Source organism: Antedon bifida, chromosome 6, assembly GCF_963402885.1.
Source record: "Antedon bifida chromosome 6, ecAntBifi1.1, whole genome shotgun sequence".
Classification (NCBI taxonomy): domain Eukaryota; kingdom Metazoa; phylum Echinodermata; class Crinoidea; order Comatulida; family Antedonidae; genus Antedon; species Antedon bifida.
Genome location: NC_136231.1, coordinates 20,134,687 through 20,156,856, shown reverse-complemented (window position 1 = coordinate 20,156,856; position 22,170 = coordinate 20,134,687). Strand labels below are relative to the sequence as shown.

General features: G+C 32.3%; 1 protein-coding gene across 1 annotated transcript in view; it reads left to right on the top strand.

Annotated features, from left to right (window-relative positions):
* Positions 1-12,422: 12,422 nt before the first annotated feature.
* Positions 12,423-22,170, top strand: part of LOC144844614 (3',5'-cyclic-AMP phosphodiesterase 4C-like) — a 105,978-nt gene continuing 96,230 nt past the window's right edge. The window contains exon 1 of the mRNA XM_078701598.1: positions 12,423-13,840. Coding sequence (XP_078557724.1) covers positions 13,673-13,840 — 168 coding nt within the window. The 5' untranslated portion in view covers positions 12,423-13,672. The remainder of the gene's footprint in view (positions 13,841-22,170) is intronic.

The following is a 22,170-nucleotide window of genomic DNA, read 5'->3' as shown; positions in this document are numbered from 1 at the left end:
TTCAACTTTATTTTACAAGGGTAGCTCTAACAGCTGGCAGCAGTAGGCCTACATCTGACTTGAAGAGGCACTCACTGATGAAATAATTTGCTGGTACTTGAAGAGAATCAAGAAAGCAAACACTTTAAACACCACTAGAAACATATTCTATTCCTTCAAAGGAACCAAGCTTACACTCATACCGTACTACACAAACGTATCACATCAGCGTTAAATGTCACCAGCATTCTATGTAACCATTCATCTTATACATACAGGTTTGGGCAGATAAACATCAACATCATCAGTTTGTTTTATTCATGTTTTTTAATGAAATGTACTCACATTCTAGTTTCCATTTTAATATTTTGACAAAATAAATTGAATCTTGTATCATCATTAACTGCAATACTACAGTGATTCTACAGTAATAGATATATAATAATGAATGTATTACTTGGCAAAATAGAATAGTACTTGCTTTGTATGTTTGTTTATTAGCATGATACAAAACAATACAAGGTATCTACTTACAGAACATGCCTATTGAAATTCAAGAAAATCGGTTTCTTAATAATCTCACAAATTGTAAAAAAAAGAAATTTAATTTTGTATTCTTTTAACATGGGCCGAAATAGTTATTATTTTCAGACCTGCTAGTGTTAAAAGATAGGAGACAATTTTCAAAAGCCTGAGCAGTCTTAACGTAACAAGTAAACTGAATTTGCATTTTTCAAATTCAATTACTTCATTCATTCATTTTTGTACAAGAGGCAAGAGTTTTAATTTTTGATTTGTAATTTTGAAACATAAATTGATTTAATGTACAGGTTTTTTGATACGAGTAGTTTAAAAATCACTTGTTTGTGGCGTTTTGACAGACTCGTCCATTACTATGGGAACAGGCTTTATAATTGTTCTATTGTTAGTCAACTGAAACTATTAGTTGATACAATTAATGTATTATGTTACTATTTGCAGCATTTTTTAGTACCAGCATATATTATGTGTCAGTGTTTATTTCATTCTGTAAAACTTACATCTCAGTAAAATGGTAGGCCCCGCATCAGTTTTTGTTCATGCACATGACTACACAACATAACTATAGTCTAGAAAGTCACGTGGAAGCACATCAATATCCACAAACTCTCAATTCGCATCTAAAGCAACATTTTGTCCTTCAGGTTAAAGGTTAAATATTTATTGAGATAACTATCTGATTTGTCAGAAAATGATCCGATAATCTTCAGCGGAACCTCTTATCGGTTCTATCGGCATGAACAATTCTTTTTGTCCATGCTATCGGTTAACTTTTATCGGATAATTATCCGTTAATTTTTGACTGCGGAAACACAGCCTAGTAATATTTATCGGTTTATAATTAAAGATCATTGTTCAACTGATCTACATAAATGTTGTTATATAGTTTATGAATATAAATTCCTATTTATAACGTCAGTAACGTTTGTAAAGCAGGTCGTTCGAAACAGCAATACGAATCTCTATCTCATTTAGACTACTATTAACAATTTAAATGTACTCATGTAATTCTATAATATTATTCAAAAGATACTTTACGAACGCTTAAAATGAATTGTTGCAATTGAATTGTATAGATTAAGTTTATGTCGTGTTTAAGTGTGCATAACATACACACTTTGGATACAAATCACTCTAAAAATCTGTATGATGTATAACAATTATTTTAATAAGCACATCAACACTGGAGCACATTCTACAATGATATAATTCTTTTTTATATTTTATATCTCATAAATACGAAAACTGATCTGATAGATTATCTATATCAATAAGTAGAATAGTATCATTTCTAAACTCTTATATACAGTTACTTTGGCAACATCGTGGTTACTTATACGATGGATGTATAAGACATATTTTTGTACAATATCATGGTAATTGTATTTCTATCTATACCGTTATATACCGAATCAACGGATGCCTACATGAATTTGACCACACGCAATAACTTACCAGCAGAACTGGAAACACGTTTAGAAGACAAACAGAAAGATAGGCCTAATCCTCTTATGCATTTATGGGGTAACGACCGAAGTATTTTTATTCCAAAAACATCGGTAAGTGCCTCTATTTTGTTAAATAAATAGCAACATGCCTGAATCCTGAACTCAAGTTCATTTAATTCGTTTCAGTTTAGCCCAGTGTTACTGTACAAAAGTACTTCTTTTTCGGTCTGTGGTGGTTTGGGGGGAAATAAGAGGGTAAAACCGAAGCTTTTTGTCATTCTCTATTCCACGATTATTTTCTTGGGTATCTTTTTTGGAATTTTAATCTTCTCAAGATTGATTGTTATGATATGGATCAATAAGGAAACCAATTAATATTATTGAGGTATTTGCTCTTCGTAAAACGGACGGGCCGTGTTCAGATCCGTCTACAACAGGAAGGAAGGCATGAATTCATGGTATCATGATATTGATTGGCCTTTCTGTAAAATAAACCCACCGCAAAAAATGTAAAAGCATCATTACATCTTTATCAAATTACTATATACAGTTGGTTATTGTGTTTGTAAATTGAATTGTTTAAAGGCACAGTTGTTAATCAGGGTGTCGATCAGTGCCTGTCGTTGTGGACAGACGAATGGTCCGCTTGGTGGTGAGGAGGTGATGATGGAATTATTTAGCCTAGGTAATGTGTAAAATGTAAATTGTAAAGAGCCAGCCGGCATTTTACACTACAGTGTTAAGTCCTTATCCGAAACAGGCTTGTTCAACTACCACCAGAATTGTTGTCGAGAAGAGCATTGAACCCGTGTCGATTCATGGTTATGGTTTGCGGCATTCTGCTTTAACCGAGAAGTTAATGTTGTGTCGTCGCAACTCTAGGAAATAATAAGCATAATAATCTTTTTTTTATCATCTTTTTTTTTATAGAAGCGCATTTACTAGACTAATAATAGTTTATTTTTATTAAGAAAATTGTTGTATAATAGTTGAAAATAACATTCAATGGAAAGCATTTTTTGGCAATGAACTAAACTTGTGTTCACAATTGTATATTATGGCAAGCCTCAGCTGTCTGAAGTATTCAAAATATTATATTATTATATCATTTTTTTATTATATTATATATTGTATTGTAATGAAATATACGTTTTGCATTATATTACTTAGTTTTAGCATTATATTATATCTATTTCTAATATATTATGTGAAAAATGTAACAAATTATTGACTATTTGTATTATATTATTCGGTTTTGGCATTATATTATGAACATTTACTATTATATTATTAATAAAATACATTATATTATAATATAATTGTATTATATTAAACGCATTTACCTTACTTTATAACATACAACATTATTATATTATACGGATTCGTTAGTTATGTTATTATTTTGTATGATGTTTATTATACGTCACGACTTATTTCAGTTCTTCTAACTCTTTCTCTCCCTCCCCCTGTTCACTAGCAATCAGCGGCAGAATCTGAATTGTGTGACTGTTGAAGAATAAATAATTATCTTTACTACGTACTAGGCCTAGGCCTACTAGGGGATCTAGCCTAGACGTAGCTAGTTAGACAAGTGACCAAGGACCACCGGACAGCTACAACTAATACTACAATACAATAATACTACTACAATAACTACTACTGCTACTACCTAGGCCTAGCAAGTAGAGTACTAGGTAGCAACTACTAGGCTCTAGGGCGTATGTATGATGTTAACTACTACTAGGCCTAGGCCTAGTTAGGCTAGGCCTAGACTTGGCTAGGACCGGGCCTGCTGCCTTAGGCTGGGCTACTACTACTACTACTACTAGGCAGTCAGCCCATGATGGGTATGAGTAAGCCAAAATTTTGGATAAGTAAACCAAAATTTGGGTACGAGCGAGTTGGCATGGGTACGGGTTGACCTGTATCCTTCTAGCTAATCGTACTAGGCCTAGGTCTCAAGTAAGTCTACGCTACCCAGTCCGGCTACAATATGGTTTATTTTGTTTTATAGCTTTATTGATAGCTGGGTTCAAATTTGGGTTTGGATGGCTTTTTCTCATTCTAAAACAGATTTCCTTATCATAATAAAATAATATATGAATTTATTTGTAATATTGTAATGTATACATAATATAAGTAATTGCCATTGCATTTATTATTATTAATTATATATTATACTGTTACCCCTTAATTATACTATAGTATAATTTCCTTGTTATATTTTACAATATTTTCTTCATAATTCTACAATTTTGTCTTTCACAGCACAAATTTATCATACTGAATCATCACACACCAAGTCTCATAAATTTCTACTGTATTTGTCCAAGCTACTCCAGCTACATGGTATTGCCTTGAGGCTAAACTACACGGTATACTGGCACTACCATCATTCCTGGCTCGTCAACCTGGACCACATAAGCACAGTTTCAGTTTCAGTTTATTTACCATTTCAATTTCTGAACATAAGAGATGAACAACTTATATGGATTGATAACCGTAAGAGCGAAGCTCGTTTACCGGTCACCCGTTAGTGCAGTGACATTACAGACAACATAAAGACAGGACAAAGGTGCAATACATAACAAGACATGTGAACACTTGTGTTTGCAACCCCTTGGATAAAATAATATATTTATATAAAGGAGAAAGTTAGATATTATAATATTTCTTTTCGATCATACAATGATAATTTTAAAATTATTTCCTAAGAAGTCATACTACTGATTCAAAATAGTGACTTACACCCTGTGGTCAAGGCTTTATTTTCTCTTATGCTTATTTCCTCCAACATACAGAGTACATAGGACTTTTTGATTCATAACTGTTGAATTGCATCCCAATACATAGTACCTATTGGTATTATATCTAAAAATACAAAGGCGGCTAACACAGATAGTTCCATATACAGTACTCTCTTATAAATAGATGTATCTCTCCAATCTACTCCCAACTACCTAATCTAATAATAGTACTATTAGCATGCTACTATACACTTTGTAGACAAGAAGTAAGTTGTATACACCTAGAGGACTTATGGTAGTACAGTCGAACGCCCTCTCACTGGCCCGGTCAACATAATCTATACCTAGATTATTACAGTAATTAAAGTACATTATTACAGAGATTTTTTTTTTTTTTGCAGAAATCAAAGTTATGTGTATAGAAAGCAGTACTCGTATTAAAAACTAAGGTTGTACTCTTGAACGCAAGCTGGCAGGATATTTTGAATATTTTTTATTGTTGAAATGAATGGAATCCTAACTTCATTTTCTACGAACTGGAGACGAAGACATATTATGACCCTTTTATTTAAATTTATTTGAATAGACCTCCATGTAAAGTCATTAAAGGCTACATGATTGTTTTAAATTTTAATATGTGATAGTAGAAAATCATTGTGTATAATGAGGACTATAATCTTATATTCACTTGCATTCTCATCTTTTTAAAATTTTATTTATAATGCTGGTAATGAGTTTAAAATTTAATTATATTGACTAGTTTTGATAATCATTATGTCCACATAAATTCATTTATATTTCTTTTGTGGAATATAGTTCATATATTATGTATTAAATAAATTGGTAAGGCCCTATAGGCCTACTGTTATTATTTAAGGAAAGTTTATATACACTTATTTTATGCCTACCAATATTAGTATTACAAAATTGTTTATATAAATATTTTGTCTAATTGCCTTGATTTTTTGTATAGGCCAATGGCATCAATGTTTTTCTCAAAGCAAATTAGCCTAATAATGCCACATTTAGAAACATGATTCTTTGATTTCTGATATTCTGTACTTGTGTATGCATTACTAAAATAACATAGTAGTTAATATATTTCATTTGTAATGTATGTATAAACATTCAGTTTTTTTTTTTTACATTTTTAAATTTAAACATTATTACAATACCTACCTTTCTGATATTGTTACTATTGTATAATATTTTTTGAGGCAGATTGTTTCCAATAAAAAAAAATTTTAAACAATTATTTTGACTTATACTGTACTATGTTAGTTCAGGAGATGAAGTGTGTGTGGGCAGAATCTGGTGTGAGGTGTATATTTGTCACTTTAAGACCTAAATTAGATGTTTCTGAAGAAAAGAAGTAAAAGGATACGCTTTCAAACAACTTCAAGAAGATTCACACAAAAATAATTACTTTCCAATAAAATAGTATAACAGTGTATATTACAGTACATTGAATAAACTCGAGCGGAATAATAACGCACATAAAAAAATATTCTTTTCGAAAAGTGCCCTCTCTAGTTTTCTATTAATTTATTAATAATTATTATTAATTAATGAGTAATATGAACATATTTTTTACATTTAAGGCTGGAAGCTGTATCTACTCCTAACAAAGTTTCATACCTCCAAATTTCATCAACGTATTCAAAACACTTAAATAAATATCACATTTAACATTACAAATTCAGGTTTTGATAGAATTTTGCTTAAAAACATATACAAACAAAATCGATAAAAATACTTTTCGTATTCAAAAACATTTGATACTTGGTATAAATGTTCAATATAGGTTGCTCCATCCATATTGCAAAAAAAAAATAACTATCAAGCCATATCACTGATTTTTTTAATTTACGTTTTTACAAAATGTACACTTATGAAAGATCATACAATTCCAACTCATTTTTTTCAACCTAATAACGATTTTGAAAAAACAACTAACAAAAAACTTTCATGAATGCAATTTTGTTTCTGTGAATAGAGCAACATATAGTGAACATTTATACCAAGTATCAAATGTTTTTGAATACGAAAAGTATTTTTTATCGATGTTTTTTGTATATGTTTTTAAGCAAAATTCTATCCAAAACCCGATTTTTTATGTTAAATGTGATATTTAATATTGAAGTGCTTTGAATACGTTGATGAAATTTGGAGGTATGAAACTTTGTTAGGAGTAGAACCAGCTTCCAGCATTGAATGTTAAAAATATGTTCATATTACTCATTAATTAATAATAATTATTAATAAATTAATAGAAAACTAGAGAGGGCACTTTCCGACAAGGAAATGAATGTTTTTTTATGTGCATTATTATTCCGCTCGAGGTTATTCAATGTACTGTAATATACACTGTTATACTATTTTATTGGAAAGTAATTATTTTTGTGTGAATCTTCTTGGAGTTGTTTGAAAGCGTATCCGCTTACTTCTTTTCTTCAGAAAACATCTAATTTAGGTCTTAAAGTGACAACTATACACCTCACACCACCTACTTCCAACACACTAGTTTCTGCCCACACACACTTTATCTCCTGAACTAACATAGTACAGTATAGGTCAAATTAAATGTTTTAATTTTTGTTTTATTGCTGCCTCAAAAAATATTATATAATAGTAACAATATCAGAAAGGTAGATAGGTATTAAAAATGTTTTAAAAAATATGAATATATGTTTATACATACATTATAAATAAAATATATTAACTACTATCTTAGTAATGCAAACACAAGTACAGAATATCAGAAATCAATGAATCATGTGTCTAATTGTGGCATTATTAGGCTAATTTGCGTTGAGAAAAACATTGATGCCATTGGCCTATACAAAAAATCAAGACAACTAGACAAAATATTTACATAAACAATTAATACTAATATTGGTAGGCATTTAAATAATAGTGTATATAAACTTTTTTTAAATAATAACAGTATAGGGCCTTACCAATTTATTTAATACATAATATATGAAATATATTACACAAAAGAAATATAAATGAATTTATAAGGACATGATGATTATCAAAAATAGTCAATATAATTAAATTTTAAACTCATTACCAGCATTATAAATAATATTTTAAAAAGATGAGAATGCAAGTAAATATAAGATTCATAGTCCTCATTATACACAATGATTTTCTACTATCACATATTAAAATATAAAACAATCATGTAGCCTTTAATGACTTTACATGGAGGTCTATTCAAATAAATTTAAATAAAAGGGTCATAATATGTCTTCGTCTCCAGTTCGTAGAAAATAAGTTAGGATTCAATTCATTTCAACAATAAAAAATATCCTGCCAGTTTGCGTTCAAGACCTGCAAAATGCTTAGTTTTTAATACGAGTACTGCTTTCTATACACATAACTTTGATTTCTGCAAAAAAAAAAAAAAAAAATCTCTGTAATAATGTACTTTAATTACTGTAATAATCTAGGCATAGATTATGTTGACCGAGCCAGTGAGAGGGCGATCTACTGTACTACCATACTGTAAGTCCTCTAGGTGTATAGAACTTATTTCTTGTCTACAAAGTGTATAGTAGTATGCTAATAGTACTATTATTAGATTAGGTAGTTGGGAGTAGTTTGGAGAGATACATCTATTTATAAAAGAGTACTGTATATATGGAACTATCTGTGTTAGCCGCCTTTGTATTTTTAGATATAATACCAATAGGTACTATGTATTGGGATGCAATTCAACAGTTATGAATAAAAAAAGTCCTATGTACTCTGTATGTTGGAGGAAATAAGCATAAGAGAAAGTAAAGCCTTGACCACAGGGTGTAAGTCACTATTTTGAATCAGTAGTATGACTTCTTAGGAAGTAATTTTAAAATTATCATTGTATGATCGAAAAGAAATATTATAATATCTAACTTTCTCCTTTATATAAATATATTATTTTATCCAAGGGGTTGCAAACACAAGTGTTCACATGTCTTGTTATGTATTGCACCTTTGTCCTGTCTTTATGTTGTCTGTAATGTCACTGCACTAACGGGTGACCGGTGAACGAGCTTCGCTCTTACGGTTATCCATCCATATAAGTTGTTCATCTCTTATGTTCAGAAATTGAAATGGTAAATAAACTGAAACTGTGCTTATGTTGTCCAGGTTGACGAGCCAGGAATGATGGTAGTGCCAGTGTAGTTTAGCCTCAAGGCAATACCATGTAGCTGGAGTAGCTTGGACAAATACAGTAGAGATTTATGAGACTTGGTGTGTGATGATTCAGTATGATAAATCTGTGCTGTGAAAGACAAAATTGTAGAATTATGAAGAAAATATTGTAAAATATAACAAGGAAATTATACTATAGTATAATTAAGGGGTAACCGTATAATATATAATCAATAATAATAAATGCAATGGCAATTACTTATATTATGTATACATTACAATATTACAAATAAATTCATATATTATTTTATTATGATAAGGAAATCTGTTTTAGAATGAGAAAAAGCCATCCCAACCCAGATTTGAACCCAGCTATCAATAAAGCTATAAAACAAAATAAACCATATTGTAGCCGGACTGGGTAGTGTAGACTTACTTGAGGCCTAGGCCTAGTACGATTAGCTAGAAGGATACAGGTCAACCCGTACCCATGCCAACTAGCTCGTACCCAAATTTTGGTTTACTTATCCAAAATTTTGGCTTACTCGTACCCATCATGGGCTGACTGCCTAGTAGTAGTAGTAGTAGCCTAGCCTAAGGCAGCAGGCCCGGCCCTAGCCTACTACAATTTAAGTCTAGGCCTAGCCTAGTACTAGTAGGCCTAGGCCTAGTAGTTAACATCATACATACGCCCTAGAGCCTAGTAGTAGTTACCTAGTACTCTACTAGCTAGGCCTAGGTAGTAGCAGTAGTAGTTATTGTAGTAGTATTATTGTATTGTAGTATTAGTTGTAGCTGTCCGGTGGTCCTTGGTCACTTGTCTAACTAGCTACGTCTAGGCTAGATCCCCTAGTAGGCCTAGGCCTAGTACGTAGTAAAGATAATTAGTTATTCTTCAACAGTCACACAATTCAGATTCTGCCGCTGATTGCTAGTGAACAGGGGGAGGGAGAGAAAGAGTTAGAAGAACTGAAATAAGTCGTGACGTATAATAAACATCATACAAAATAATAATATAACTAACGAATCCGTATAATATAATAATGTTGTATGTTATAAAGTAAGGTAAATACGTTTAATATAATACAATTATATTATAATATAATGTATTTTATTAATAATATAATAGTAAATGTTCATAATATATCGCCAAAACCGAATAATATAATACAAATAGTCAATAATTTGTTACATTTTTTACATAATATATTAGAAATAGATATAATATAATGCTAAAACCAAGTAATATAATGCAAAACGTATAATTCATTACAATACAGTATATAATATAATAAAAAAATGATATAATAATATACTATTTTGAATACTTCAGACAGCTGAGGCTTGCCATACGAGTGTGTGATACACTATATTACTTTATCATAGGATTATATGTAGGATATTGGAGGTATTTATTTTCAATTTAAATAGATCTTACCTGTATTGAAATATCACAAGATATACGTTTGGATTAACGTATCTTCGTAATCATATATTATGTAGGACTGTTCACCGTTTTGTTATAATTATTAGTTACGAATGTGTATAAACTAGGAGAGATTTTTGATGATAAAAAAAAATTTAAATTATAAAAAGCTCAGATATAAAAACATATTTAAAAATAAAACAAATATATATTAATTCCTTCTCTCCACATGGTGATCACCGCGCATGGCCTATAGTATTTCTGTTCCTACGGTGCAATAAGTAGTTACTTAACATACGGCAAAAGTGGCAAGACATGCAAATCAAGCAAGAGCGGTATCATGTCTAGCGACATACCGTGTGACGTCTTCTATGACAGCAACCGTCATCCAATTATTTTTTTTCCATTTGGGAATACACTATACTAGCTTTATGAATATTCATTGTATATTCATATGCTTAGTTATTCGTTATGATAATAAGTGTGGAATACTAGAACTAATAATAAATAATGTGCAAATAATTTGCTATCATATCTAAATGAGAAGGGTTAAAATATAGCCTACTGCACGATTAAGGATAAAAACGCAAAAGCACTATTTAAAAAGCAAAAAAAAATGTTATATACTATAATCCCTAATTTTTTTAATAGCTATGATGAATAAATTTTTCGTTTATCAAAATAATAATATAAATATCGTTCTTGTATTATCTCGTTTCAGCTGCTCTGGTTCAATACATTATTGAGGTTTCCCATGGTTCCTATTCTTTAAAATTTCTATTAGTTTGTGTTATAAATCTCTGTGTTTTAAATTTAGTTGGATAATTCGCTATATGGTTAATTTCAAGATCTCGGCTTAATTTTGTGCTCCGGTCTTCATTTTGAATATGTTGTAATTGTCTTCCGTAAAAGAGAAATCTAATTGTAATTTGATGGCGTGTATGCTTCTTGTTCTTGTCAAAGAATATGCCCCAGTAGTCGCCATCTTGATTGTAGAATTTCTATCGACAAAGGATACGCGTACATCATCCTTTGCTTCCTAACTATAAGTTAGGATTTAACTAGAAATTTAGGCTTCATAAAGGCGGATTCGTAGGCCCCGCTGTTTCATGTTCCAATCTGTTCTAGCGTTTGATAGTTGCTTTATTCTTACTTATGTCTTCATTGTCTCACAAAACACTAATACTGTAAATAAATAAACACAATCCTGTAATAAGTTGAAAATATTGAATTTGTTTATGTTTGAGTCTCTTAGTTTATTGTATCTGAAATAAATTCGTAAGTACCTGGTGAATTACCAAATTAAAATTGCGCCCTCAATAATTTGGTATGTTCTTTTCTAAGGCTTTAGTATAATGTCTACTATTTACTAAACAAATTTCCACTACAAAAATAACATTTTAATATCACTAGTGTTAAAATCGTAGTTCTAAGTTCTCTCTTTAAATGCAAACCCGACAATTAATCTTGAGTTTTGATCTTGTTTCCCTGTATTGTCAGATTCAGGGGCTAAGTTGCATTATTCATGGGGAATATATTACAAGGCAATATATGGGATATAATTGGTAATAGGCCTACGAGATATGTTGGTGTTAAATATAACTCAATAGCCAATTGTCAAAGCACGGAAAATAGTGTTTTTCTAGTTGAATACAATTCATTAGGTCTTCTAGGTTTCAAAACTACTGTACACGTCACAATTCAATTTTAGATCCTATAAACCTCCAATCGGTAATACTGGATATGGTGTTTGATTAGGTAATTGATTAATATACAACCAAGAATATAGTAGCCACTGTCGGTGTTATCAGAGCTTTTTAATCATTTATAAATGTGTAACCTATACAAGCTTGAATTATGTTTACCAGTAGTTTCACACACATAAACATACATACATCATGATTTAGCTGCACGTGTTATGTAAAATGGTATACTATAATCACAGTATGTATTGTTTATACAGTTACGTAGGCCCATATACATGTTTTCTTTATAGTTTTTCACGGAAATAAGGATTTATAGCTTTTTATTAAACTCAGTTCGTCTGTACGATTATTCTCTGAAGGCGTATGAAATCGGCGAACCGTAAACTGTGTTTTCATTATTGTTTCCCTATCCGTACTCGAACAACCGTACACATAGCATTGTTATGGTCGTCTTTTACCTGTTCGACGTGTATGAAATGTTTTAATAACTGTTACTTGTATAGAGTCGACCTGGCTGTTTTAACTGTCATTATATTGAAGTGAAGCCGTACATAATGTTCAGGATATGAAGAATAGGCCTACTACTCCATTTACCTGTCAGAATACCAGTTAGTACAGTACATACAAGGTGCTTCCGTGATGCTGATTGCTGTGCATTATTTCATTTATCAAGACGATTTACAGTGCTAAATTGATTAGGTGTTTAATATTGTTCTCTTGGGAGATATTTGTCTACTGATGAGGTTTTAAAGATGGGTATACGTCGGAATGGAAATCCACACCCTTTACATTAAATCCAGAATGTGCATTGACACCATAGAGGATGAACGAATTATAATCGCGTAATTTGAAGCCAAGAGGCTCATTGAAACGCGATTTGTAAGTATTCCTCGCATTGATTGATGAGAGTATTTACAATTCTACAAGCAAACGAAGAATATTACATGTTAATAGTTCTATTGGTATACGATTATTTGATTGTTCTGTCTGGCCGGACAGTACAGAGTTGAACCACACAACATTTATACCAGTTACAATCTGACGAAAAATAATTAGCAAATCAAACAGTATTGTTAGGACGTTGATTAAAGTCTAACAGTGGAACAAACTGTACCATGTGAAGCATAATACCAACCTAATAATGTGAGTTTGCTAACCGTTCCTGGATTACAGCTATTGATATTGATAGTCAATACCAGGTTTTATCATTACTGCAGTGGGCGTACTGAAAATCGGATTAGTCCTCCTCATCATACGTGATTCTGATTCGCTTTATCGAATTAATTGGCCTACTTTATGGTGATGGGACGCGTGTAATGGAAATACTATTTTCGTTCTGAATGCTCATTCCTACACGTGTGCGATATCAATAATTTCTGCTCGAGTTCTTTCATGGAATATTTTACTTGTTTATTATACCGGATTTCAAAGAGATCTGTACTTTACTAGGTGAAAGGAATTTTTGGAATATAGCCCGATTATGAGGTCAAATACATGGAGGTATTTACATGATAAATGAACTAAAGATATACGTCTTATTATTTGAGCTAGAATTGTCAATAACTGGCTTTTAAAACACATCTCTGCAACAGTTTTATGTGGATATATATTCAGGTTCCAGTGGAAACAAGATTTGTGTGCGTCGGGGTGTGTGTGTGGATATAATATTAATTTGGTAGGATGTCTGTTGCAGCCGTATCCGAGTCACGATTCCGATGGAAGCGACGGCAAAGCGAACCGCCGAGACCTTCGCGTACGTTACAGCGGAGAGTAAATATACGTCGAGTAAGCCTCGGAACATGCCTCGAATTGGGTCCAGATTATGACGGTGATTCTGATACATTCACGGTTAGTGATTCATGAATATCAATCAATTCAGTAGAACCCCTCCGCACCTATAATCAGAGACACTTCCTAAAGGGGACACTTTCTCATAAGACGAATAAAGGGAAATGAAACTCCACGATAAACCCTTATTTAGGGGTGGGGGAAGGGGGTGGTGGACGTCCCATTGAGAGGAATATGAACACCACAGGGATCCCCTTTTAATGAACACTGTTTTGGGTCCCGCAGGCTTCTACTGTATATACATTGTATTATGCGCCACGCATAATTTTGTAATTAAGTATACTGCTACACTGTAATGTATAGTTACTAATGTTAAATTAGTATAGTGACACTTGATATGGTTTAATATTAACACTTACACTATATTATTCACACGTATGGTAATACACTATTATAGTTATTAGATTATAAAATATTGTTGTTAAAATTAATTATCAATTATTACTAAATCATGAGTCATTTATTCATGGAGGCCCAGAGGGGTTTCCTGCAGGGCCGCGGGTACATACAAAATGAGAGAGTGTATACCTTATTTTGGCAAATATAAGATAACCTTAACAACATTCGGATGGTTGCCGTACAAGGTGTAATCTAAAGTCGATCATTGTGATCGCTATCGTTGTCGGGAGTGATTTCGTTTGCTACTCTGTCATTTATAAATATCATTGTCATCAACATCAACAGTTTTTCTCGCCTTGCGTATTATTATAGTCAATAGATCAATCACCACATCATTATAAAGTTGCCATTAATATATGATAAGCTCATTGTCATTAATATACATTCAAAACAATTAAAATCAATTTTCATTCTTTCCAGCATCCATAACATCTCATTCATGATAAATTAGCAAAACTTAAATCATCAGCATCATCATCGTCATTATAACATCGTCGTCGTCTCTAAATGAGGTTTGATGCGGAAAAGTAAAATGTGGGATAAACGCCTTTACACCGGCGCAGATCCTGGGGGACGGGGGACATTCCCCCTCCTATTTTTAGTGAGGGATTGTCCCCCTCACTTTTCAACAACAAAATCATTAAATTGTTGAAATGAAATAGGAAATAAGACTTCTATCGACATATCGTATGTAATTTCAGAAAATACAATATCCACATACAAATACAGTGTATTTTGCGTGAATATAACCGGTGGCGCATCAGGACCAGTGCCTAAAAAATGCGTAACGCCTTGGCGACCTCCTGGCCCACAGCCTAAGGTTGCTCGCTTCGCTCTCAAAGTAGTTCATTTTTATACGTCCGCCCCCCCCCCCCCCCCCCCAACTATTAAAAACGGATCTGCGCCATTGGCCTTTACACCATTTATCATGCTCACCTATCTCATTTTCTTCACCTATCTCATCACAAATGTATTTGTTCTTTCTGCACCGGAGTGTTTGATGAGGGAACGTGAATGCTTTTTTTTATGCCTCACATACAAGTGTAAAGGTATGGGTAATCGGTTATAAAAATTTACGGTACGTTGGTCCAATACACATTTTTCGAACTCGTAGCATGCGAAAATATTTTTATCACAATAACATTATAACATTATGAATACATTGCATATCTGAAATATATGTTTAAGCTTTGGTGACAGCAGATTTGGTAGACTGACTTTTTTTCTTCGAGTGCCTATTCGTGTGCCCCATCAGTATACATTATTATCGAATATTGTCAACATAGTAGTTTTATAATAATGTATACTTAAGTGACAGGAATAGGCTTCCGTAGTTTTATTCAGGCCTGATTCTCTAGGCGTTTCAGTTGAGTAATAATGTCCAGGGTCTATATTTTACGTTACGTTAGTAGCAAAGATTGTAGCAAAGGCATTGTTTATAAACAAGACACTTCTCGTAACACTAGTCCTTAACTTGGCCAATAAGAACGCAGGATTGGTCATCAGGAAAGAATCTTTGGTGGCTTACCCACTACACTGAAATAGTTTTGTAAACTAAATTTCCGTCATTCCTTGCCTCAGATATTATAGTAAAAATTGATTATTGGAGCAGCGGTGTATGGCGAAAATATGCACCGAGTTACCATCGGGAGATGATGACCTCGTAGCTATATAGTTTTATGGCTGGTATTACTAAGACAACATAACAATATATTTGTCTTATTAATTTTCTGTGTAACCTCATAAAATCGTTATTATGTTGCTATAGTTTGCAATGTACGATTTGAACTTTTATCTCACCTTTCGGTCCTACGGACACAAATATTATCACACTTCCCTGGGGTCATCCTTAACATTAACAAGTGAGCCATTCCTTATAACAACAATGTCGTATGATAAAATTCGTAAGTAAAACGTAGCGAGAACTTATATATAAATATTATAATTTTGATAGGTCATCACTTTTTGTATTTCCGTTGATGTTATCGTAAAAAAAGTCGTCATGACAACGTAAACACAAATACTGCATTCTGTAGCTAAAGTCATTAATTTGTCTATGCTGGTTATACTCGCTTCTCTAAATAATGTTAGATATGATAGAGGCGGATGATATCATTAATCATATTTAACCTAGAAAAAATATCGAATTATGGAGGTGAAAACTAACGAATATTTTATATTAGTTAGAGTTTGTTTTTATCCCTTTTATGTACAAGTATGCTGAGTTTGATGGCTTTCTGTCTTGATTAGCCTACTGATCTCAGTTCCCTGGTTCAAATCCTGACTGTGCCATCGTGGTAAAAAGCGCAACCTTGACCCATGATACGATTTCGCGACCCGTTGCCATCACAGATGTACATACGTGATTTGTTTAACTCTTCGGTCACATTTTCAGGTCCTTTAAAACGCGTTTTACGTTGTACAGTAGGCCTACATTTTGTCATTAGAAGGTTAAAGAAACATAAATCTAAGTAGTATAACATATGATAATAAAATTAGTAAGTTAGTTCTAGTTAGCTTTGTGACACACCCTATATTGAATGGACATCCTTTAGGGTACATATTCATGTGAACGGGGTTGAGTGGGGTGGGGGGAATAATGTTTTTACACCATTAAGTGTTGGGTTCCTATTCGTTCTGTAATAGGGGTTCTACTGTATTTAATATGTTGGAAATGTATCTCACTCAGCAATCTCAACCCTACCATTTCACAATCGGAAAAAATATTAAAGATATATTTTCCCCCTCAAAAATAATTTTTTAATTTTTTTTTGTTGAATATGCCATTTTAATATCACATAATAGTTATTCACTATGACTAAAAATTTGATCCAAAAAAAAAACATTTTTCACCAAAAAAAATGTAATTTAAAGCAAAATATACCTAAATTGTCTGGAAGACAATGGTTTTTGGTTGAAATTAACCATTTCTTTTGTCTTTTTATAAGTGAAATAATTATTTTTTTATGATTTTTTTTTCTACAGAAGTGAATAACTTTATTAAAACTGTGAAATTGCCTATTCAAAATCTGATTTTATTAATCTTTATTTTTTCATGTTTTTGGGCGACAATACATCTTTAACGAACACCCCATGGTTATTTATTGCTGAATAGGTTTTCGACTCCAGCTCTACAACGTTAAAGAGGAGGATACCATGTATATGTATGATGATGCGGTAATTCAGCTGACAATATATTCATAGCGTTAACTTGTCTCTTGATCTAATCAGAGAAGAATATATTTCACAAAAGTGACAAGTGTGAACATTCCAGTGCTCATTTAAAATTTAATTTATTGGCACAAATTGGAATTAGTTATTTAGCAGGCAGATAACGTTTCTGCTTGTTTTGAGTAAACGGTTTTTTAAACTAGAATGTGTAAAGAAGAATATTGATAGACCATGAAAGATTGAATTCATATCGTAACATAAAATATTCAATATGCATGTTACAAAATCCCGTATATCATCACATATTCATATCGTATACCGTACACTCTAAAATAATACAGTGTTTAAAAGTTTCATGTTCCGATTTATGGTATAATGTTTAAACCCTATCATCATACAACCCAAATACTGTATATACACTACAGTCGAACCTTAGAACTCTCATAATGAGGGGACACTTTCTTGTGGAATGAATGAACTTAGATATGTGAATTAACACCGTCGATTCACTGTTATACTGTAAAGATAAAACTCTCTTTCTTTGGTACAGGATGGCAAGATTGATTGTTAATTAGTTTATATTTTATCACGCTAACTGTAACAAATAAAGCATGACTTAATGTCCCGATGTACGGTGTCTATACAATGACAATTGCTATTGGTCATCATTCCATTAATTATTGATATATTTATATATATAGTTTCCTCGTTTCATGATTTCTTGGCGGATTTTTTTTTCTGTTAATGATGTAAACTTCCTTATCAGTGGGTAGTTGAAATTACAAGAATTAGACCTATAGATAAAACTTATGCCATGGCCATAATATTGGAGTCATTTTTTTTGTTATTGCTCGGTGTTTCATAATTTAACTTGCATGGTTGAAAACTCTCCGTGGGTATCCGTTTTATAGGCGTACTTGCTGTTGTTTAGGCTTAAAGAATGTCTTGCCCATGCCAAAGTCCGACCAACTCATTAAAGTATATTTTTTTGTTATTTTAATACAAAAATGTTTTGAAGCAGCAAAAAAAAAGATGCTCGGAAAGTTGAAGAGACCACTGTGCTTTCGTAACAAGAGGTAAAGACAGACAACATGCTGTGGTCGATTTGTCCTAATTAGTTACTGTATAGCCTTGGGCAATAGTTGATTCAAATTTAAAAAGAATAAAAACATCGACCGCTCGACTTATTGTCAATTTCCCCTGCACTGGAAAACACAACAAACTCATTGGATGTGCAGTTTTCAGTGCTTAATTTTAATTACATTTATTTTTCAATCCTGACATTGTCGTTAGACCTACTTGCTTGAATGCCACTATGAATATTGTAATAACACCAATGGAGTTGTGGCTTGGTGGTCCACCGGTCCTGGGTTGAAGTCCCGTCACATGTCAGGATTTTTTCTAAGGACAAAATTACAACTCCACTCCCAAAGACTTGTAAAAGGACTTTGTTTATGTAGCATCTTGTGTATATGTTTGTCTTGTGAACCGCTGAGGGTCCGTAATGATCAGCAATTGCTGGATGGATCACCCGCATTAAATATGGTCAACAACAAAAATGGCGATTTCAATCTTTTAAGTTTCATTGATTTTTAGCAGTTTTAGGAAGTTTCATGGTTTTTTTTTATTAGTAGGCCTACATTTTAAATACCCAACGTAAATTCTCGTAATTCCATGCACCAAGTTCAAAGGCTTTCAGTGGTGAATGTATTGTTAGTTTACTATTGTAACACTCGCGACAACAATAATAAAATCAATGATTAACGATTTAAACAACCGCCGCCATTTTTGTAGTGAAATGTTCAACGGGGCTGGTTCACTATATGTGAACGTGACGTATTTTTTCCTACACCGGTACTTAACTCGACTTTTATAAGGGATTTAAGAATAGTATTAATCAAAAACAAGGATAAATGCGAAGCTCAATCATATTAACATTCAACATTTTTCATTCACGAAAGCGAATGACATCACCAGTGTTGTTATTATCACAACCAGGGAAAGCAATACAATCTCTCTCAGTCCCCACTCTCCCCCTCCCCTTCTCTCTATCCCTCTCTCCTCTGCGCCATCCCTTTCCATGGTATAGCATTTTTTGCAGGGAAGTTGTAGCTGATTTCCGACCTAAATTCTATAGGCCAACGTCATTATCAGTATATGCAAGCATTATTCCCTACGTTTTAAATGTTTATTCTCATTGAGGTTTTAGTATAAAATGAATATTTTGTAATTTATCTAAATTATTTAGAGTATTGTTAATACGTTCTAAAAGGCCATGTCAATCAGGTTATATAGAAATCAATATGAATGTGATCCTTGTTTTGATGTCACGCATGATGAACTATAATGGGTAAGAATAAAGTAATCACTTAGCATATTAAGCAGCCTGGAATTATTATATAAAAAGGGGCTTTCAGATAGGGGCCATTGGGGTTGAATTGAATCCGTTGATTGAATGGTCGATATAACCCAATTATTCATTATGGTCTTAAATTTGTGTTAACATCTTTGTGAAGGCGGTACCAACCACCTCTCCAACAACCCCAAACCCCACATACACTCCCCATAAAATGGAATTCCCAACTTTAAAATAATATAATATGATAACCCATAGTTTGATGAGTTGGTATGTGTACATCTTTACAGATTTTATCTTTTTATAATTATATTCATGAAGGAAATATATGATATATAAATTGATTCAATCAAGCACAACAATACGTCTAGATAAGTTGGTATTTAGAAAGTTTTGTCTATCTTGAATAGGGACCTACTAAATAGAAGAACGGAAAAATTCGACCATGGCCATGGCATGCTATTGTCATGCAGTTCGAATTATTACGTCCTTTTGGTGGCTGAGCTGAAGATGTAGTTTCAATCCTTATAAGCCTGTGATTAAAGTCTTATTATTGTAGCATCGTTTCGATTGACCGGAACTTAAGTGAACAGTAAACAGATAAAATGGTCAGTAGCATTTGACAATACTAGAACCGGTACATTTTTACAAATTCTGTCATTATTTAAATTTAGAAATTGTTATTTCTAGAACTAATGATTTCCAATTTTTTTTCTCCCTTTGGGCTGGTGGTTTTTATACCTTTGCGATATATTTTACCAATGTTATTATAGTTATTTTCTGTGGGCTAGAGTAATTATTAGAAGCCTTTTGGGTTTTTTTTATTTATGCTGGGCTAGTTGTTTTCATTCATTTTACTTTTCTATTAACCAATAGATTTTTAAAACTTGGGGCTAGTATTTATAAGAAGCATATGTAAGATAATGGTGTTCTAGTTTTGTAATTTGTCCGATTTAATTCTTGTAGCCGTATGTTAAACTAATGTTTACCAATTGAGAACTGAAATTAAAAGGATAGGCATATTACAAGACTTTCCTGTTATTATGTGCTGTATAGATTAGTCTCGCACAACTTTGAAAGAGTTGCACAACCTAAAAATGAACTTTATGCTCACGCGTCACAACAAGGATATCTTGAAAAAATGCTGATCATGTTATATACATTATTGTACTGTGGATTAACCACTAAATGATCACTTTACACGTCATCTTTGCTTGTCATACAACGTTTTTGTTGACCTTATTTCTTAAGTTTAAGTTACGCGACATTTGTTATACTTATTTCTAAAAGTTGACTTCTTACTGTAGATTCACGTAGCTTTAACTATATTAGAAAATGTATAGTACATCTATACAATTAAATACAGATAATGATGTTTTGATTATATACTAGTCTACTGCACATAACGACTTGAGGGATAGTATGTATCGTACGATGGTAATAGAATACAAAAAAAGCTATCAAAGATTTCTATTCAATATAAATGTTTCCGGGACAGCTGAAGAGACGTCAATTGGGAAGGGGTCCTTGAGCTGAAAAAAAATGATGGATTAATATCGCCAAAGAGAAAACTTCTAATGAGTATTTCTGAATAAATTAAGTAGAACTGTTTGGAATTAACTGTCATCACTCAGTCAAAGGAATCTATTTTACAATTTATATCCGATTACAGGCCATATGAACATTTCATATTCAATTAAAATATTGTAATAGAAATTGTATAAACCACCATTGTTTAAAAATCTCTATTAATTTTAAACACTAACATTAACATTGCACCAACATATTTCATTTCTTTTTTATCCTTTTCTTGATTTTTCTGGATTATCGTGGTTATAGGCCTGGTGCTGTAGTAAGCGGATTGACATTTACAAGAAAATGATCTCTGTTTGGGTCAATGTAAAACCGACAAATCAAGTAGGCCTATAGTTTAAAACAGTTATTATTATTAATTGCAGTAATGTACCTTTTAGCACCAAACAAGCTCCAATTTTCTCTTTCATCTTGTGATCGTTTATCCCTTTTCTCCAGTCTCTTGTGCCATTGTTTGATTCCTAAATTATTTATTTGTTTTAAGTAGGCCTACACCTACGCATTTATATTTGAAATATTTATCAATTAATTTTGAAATACTTTATTATTCTATTGTAAGGAATTGAAAAGACGTGCTTTTTACGCAACAAATATTATACATTATTAATTTTATTGGAAAGAATTACACGGATTAGATTGAACGATAAGTGTAAAGGATAACAGGATTGAGTACGTTTTTCAAGGGTATGATGAAATGTTGTTAAGACAAGAAATGATAACAGACCATCACAAAACAAGAGAAAGAGTAAACTTGTTAAACGTTAATTTGCAATGTTAAACGGTAACAACACAAACTATGCATCATCAACAC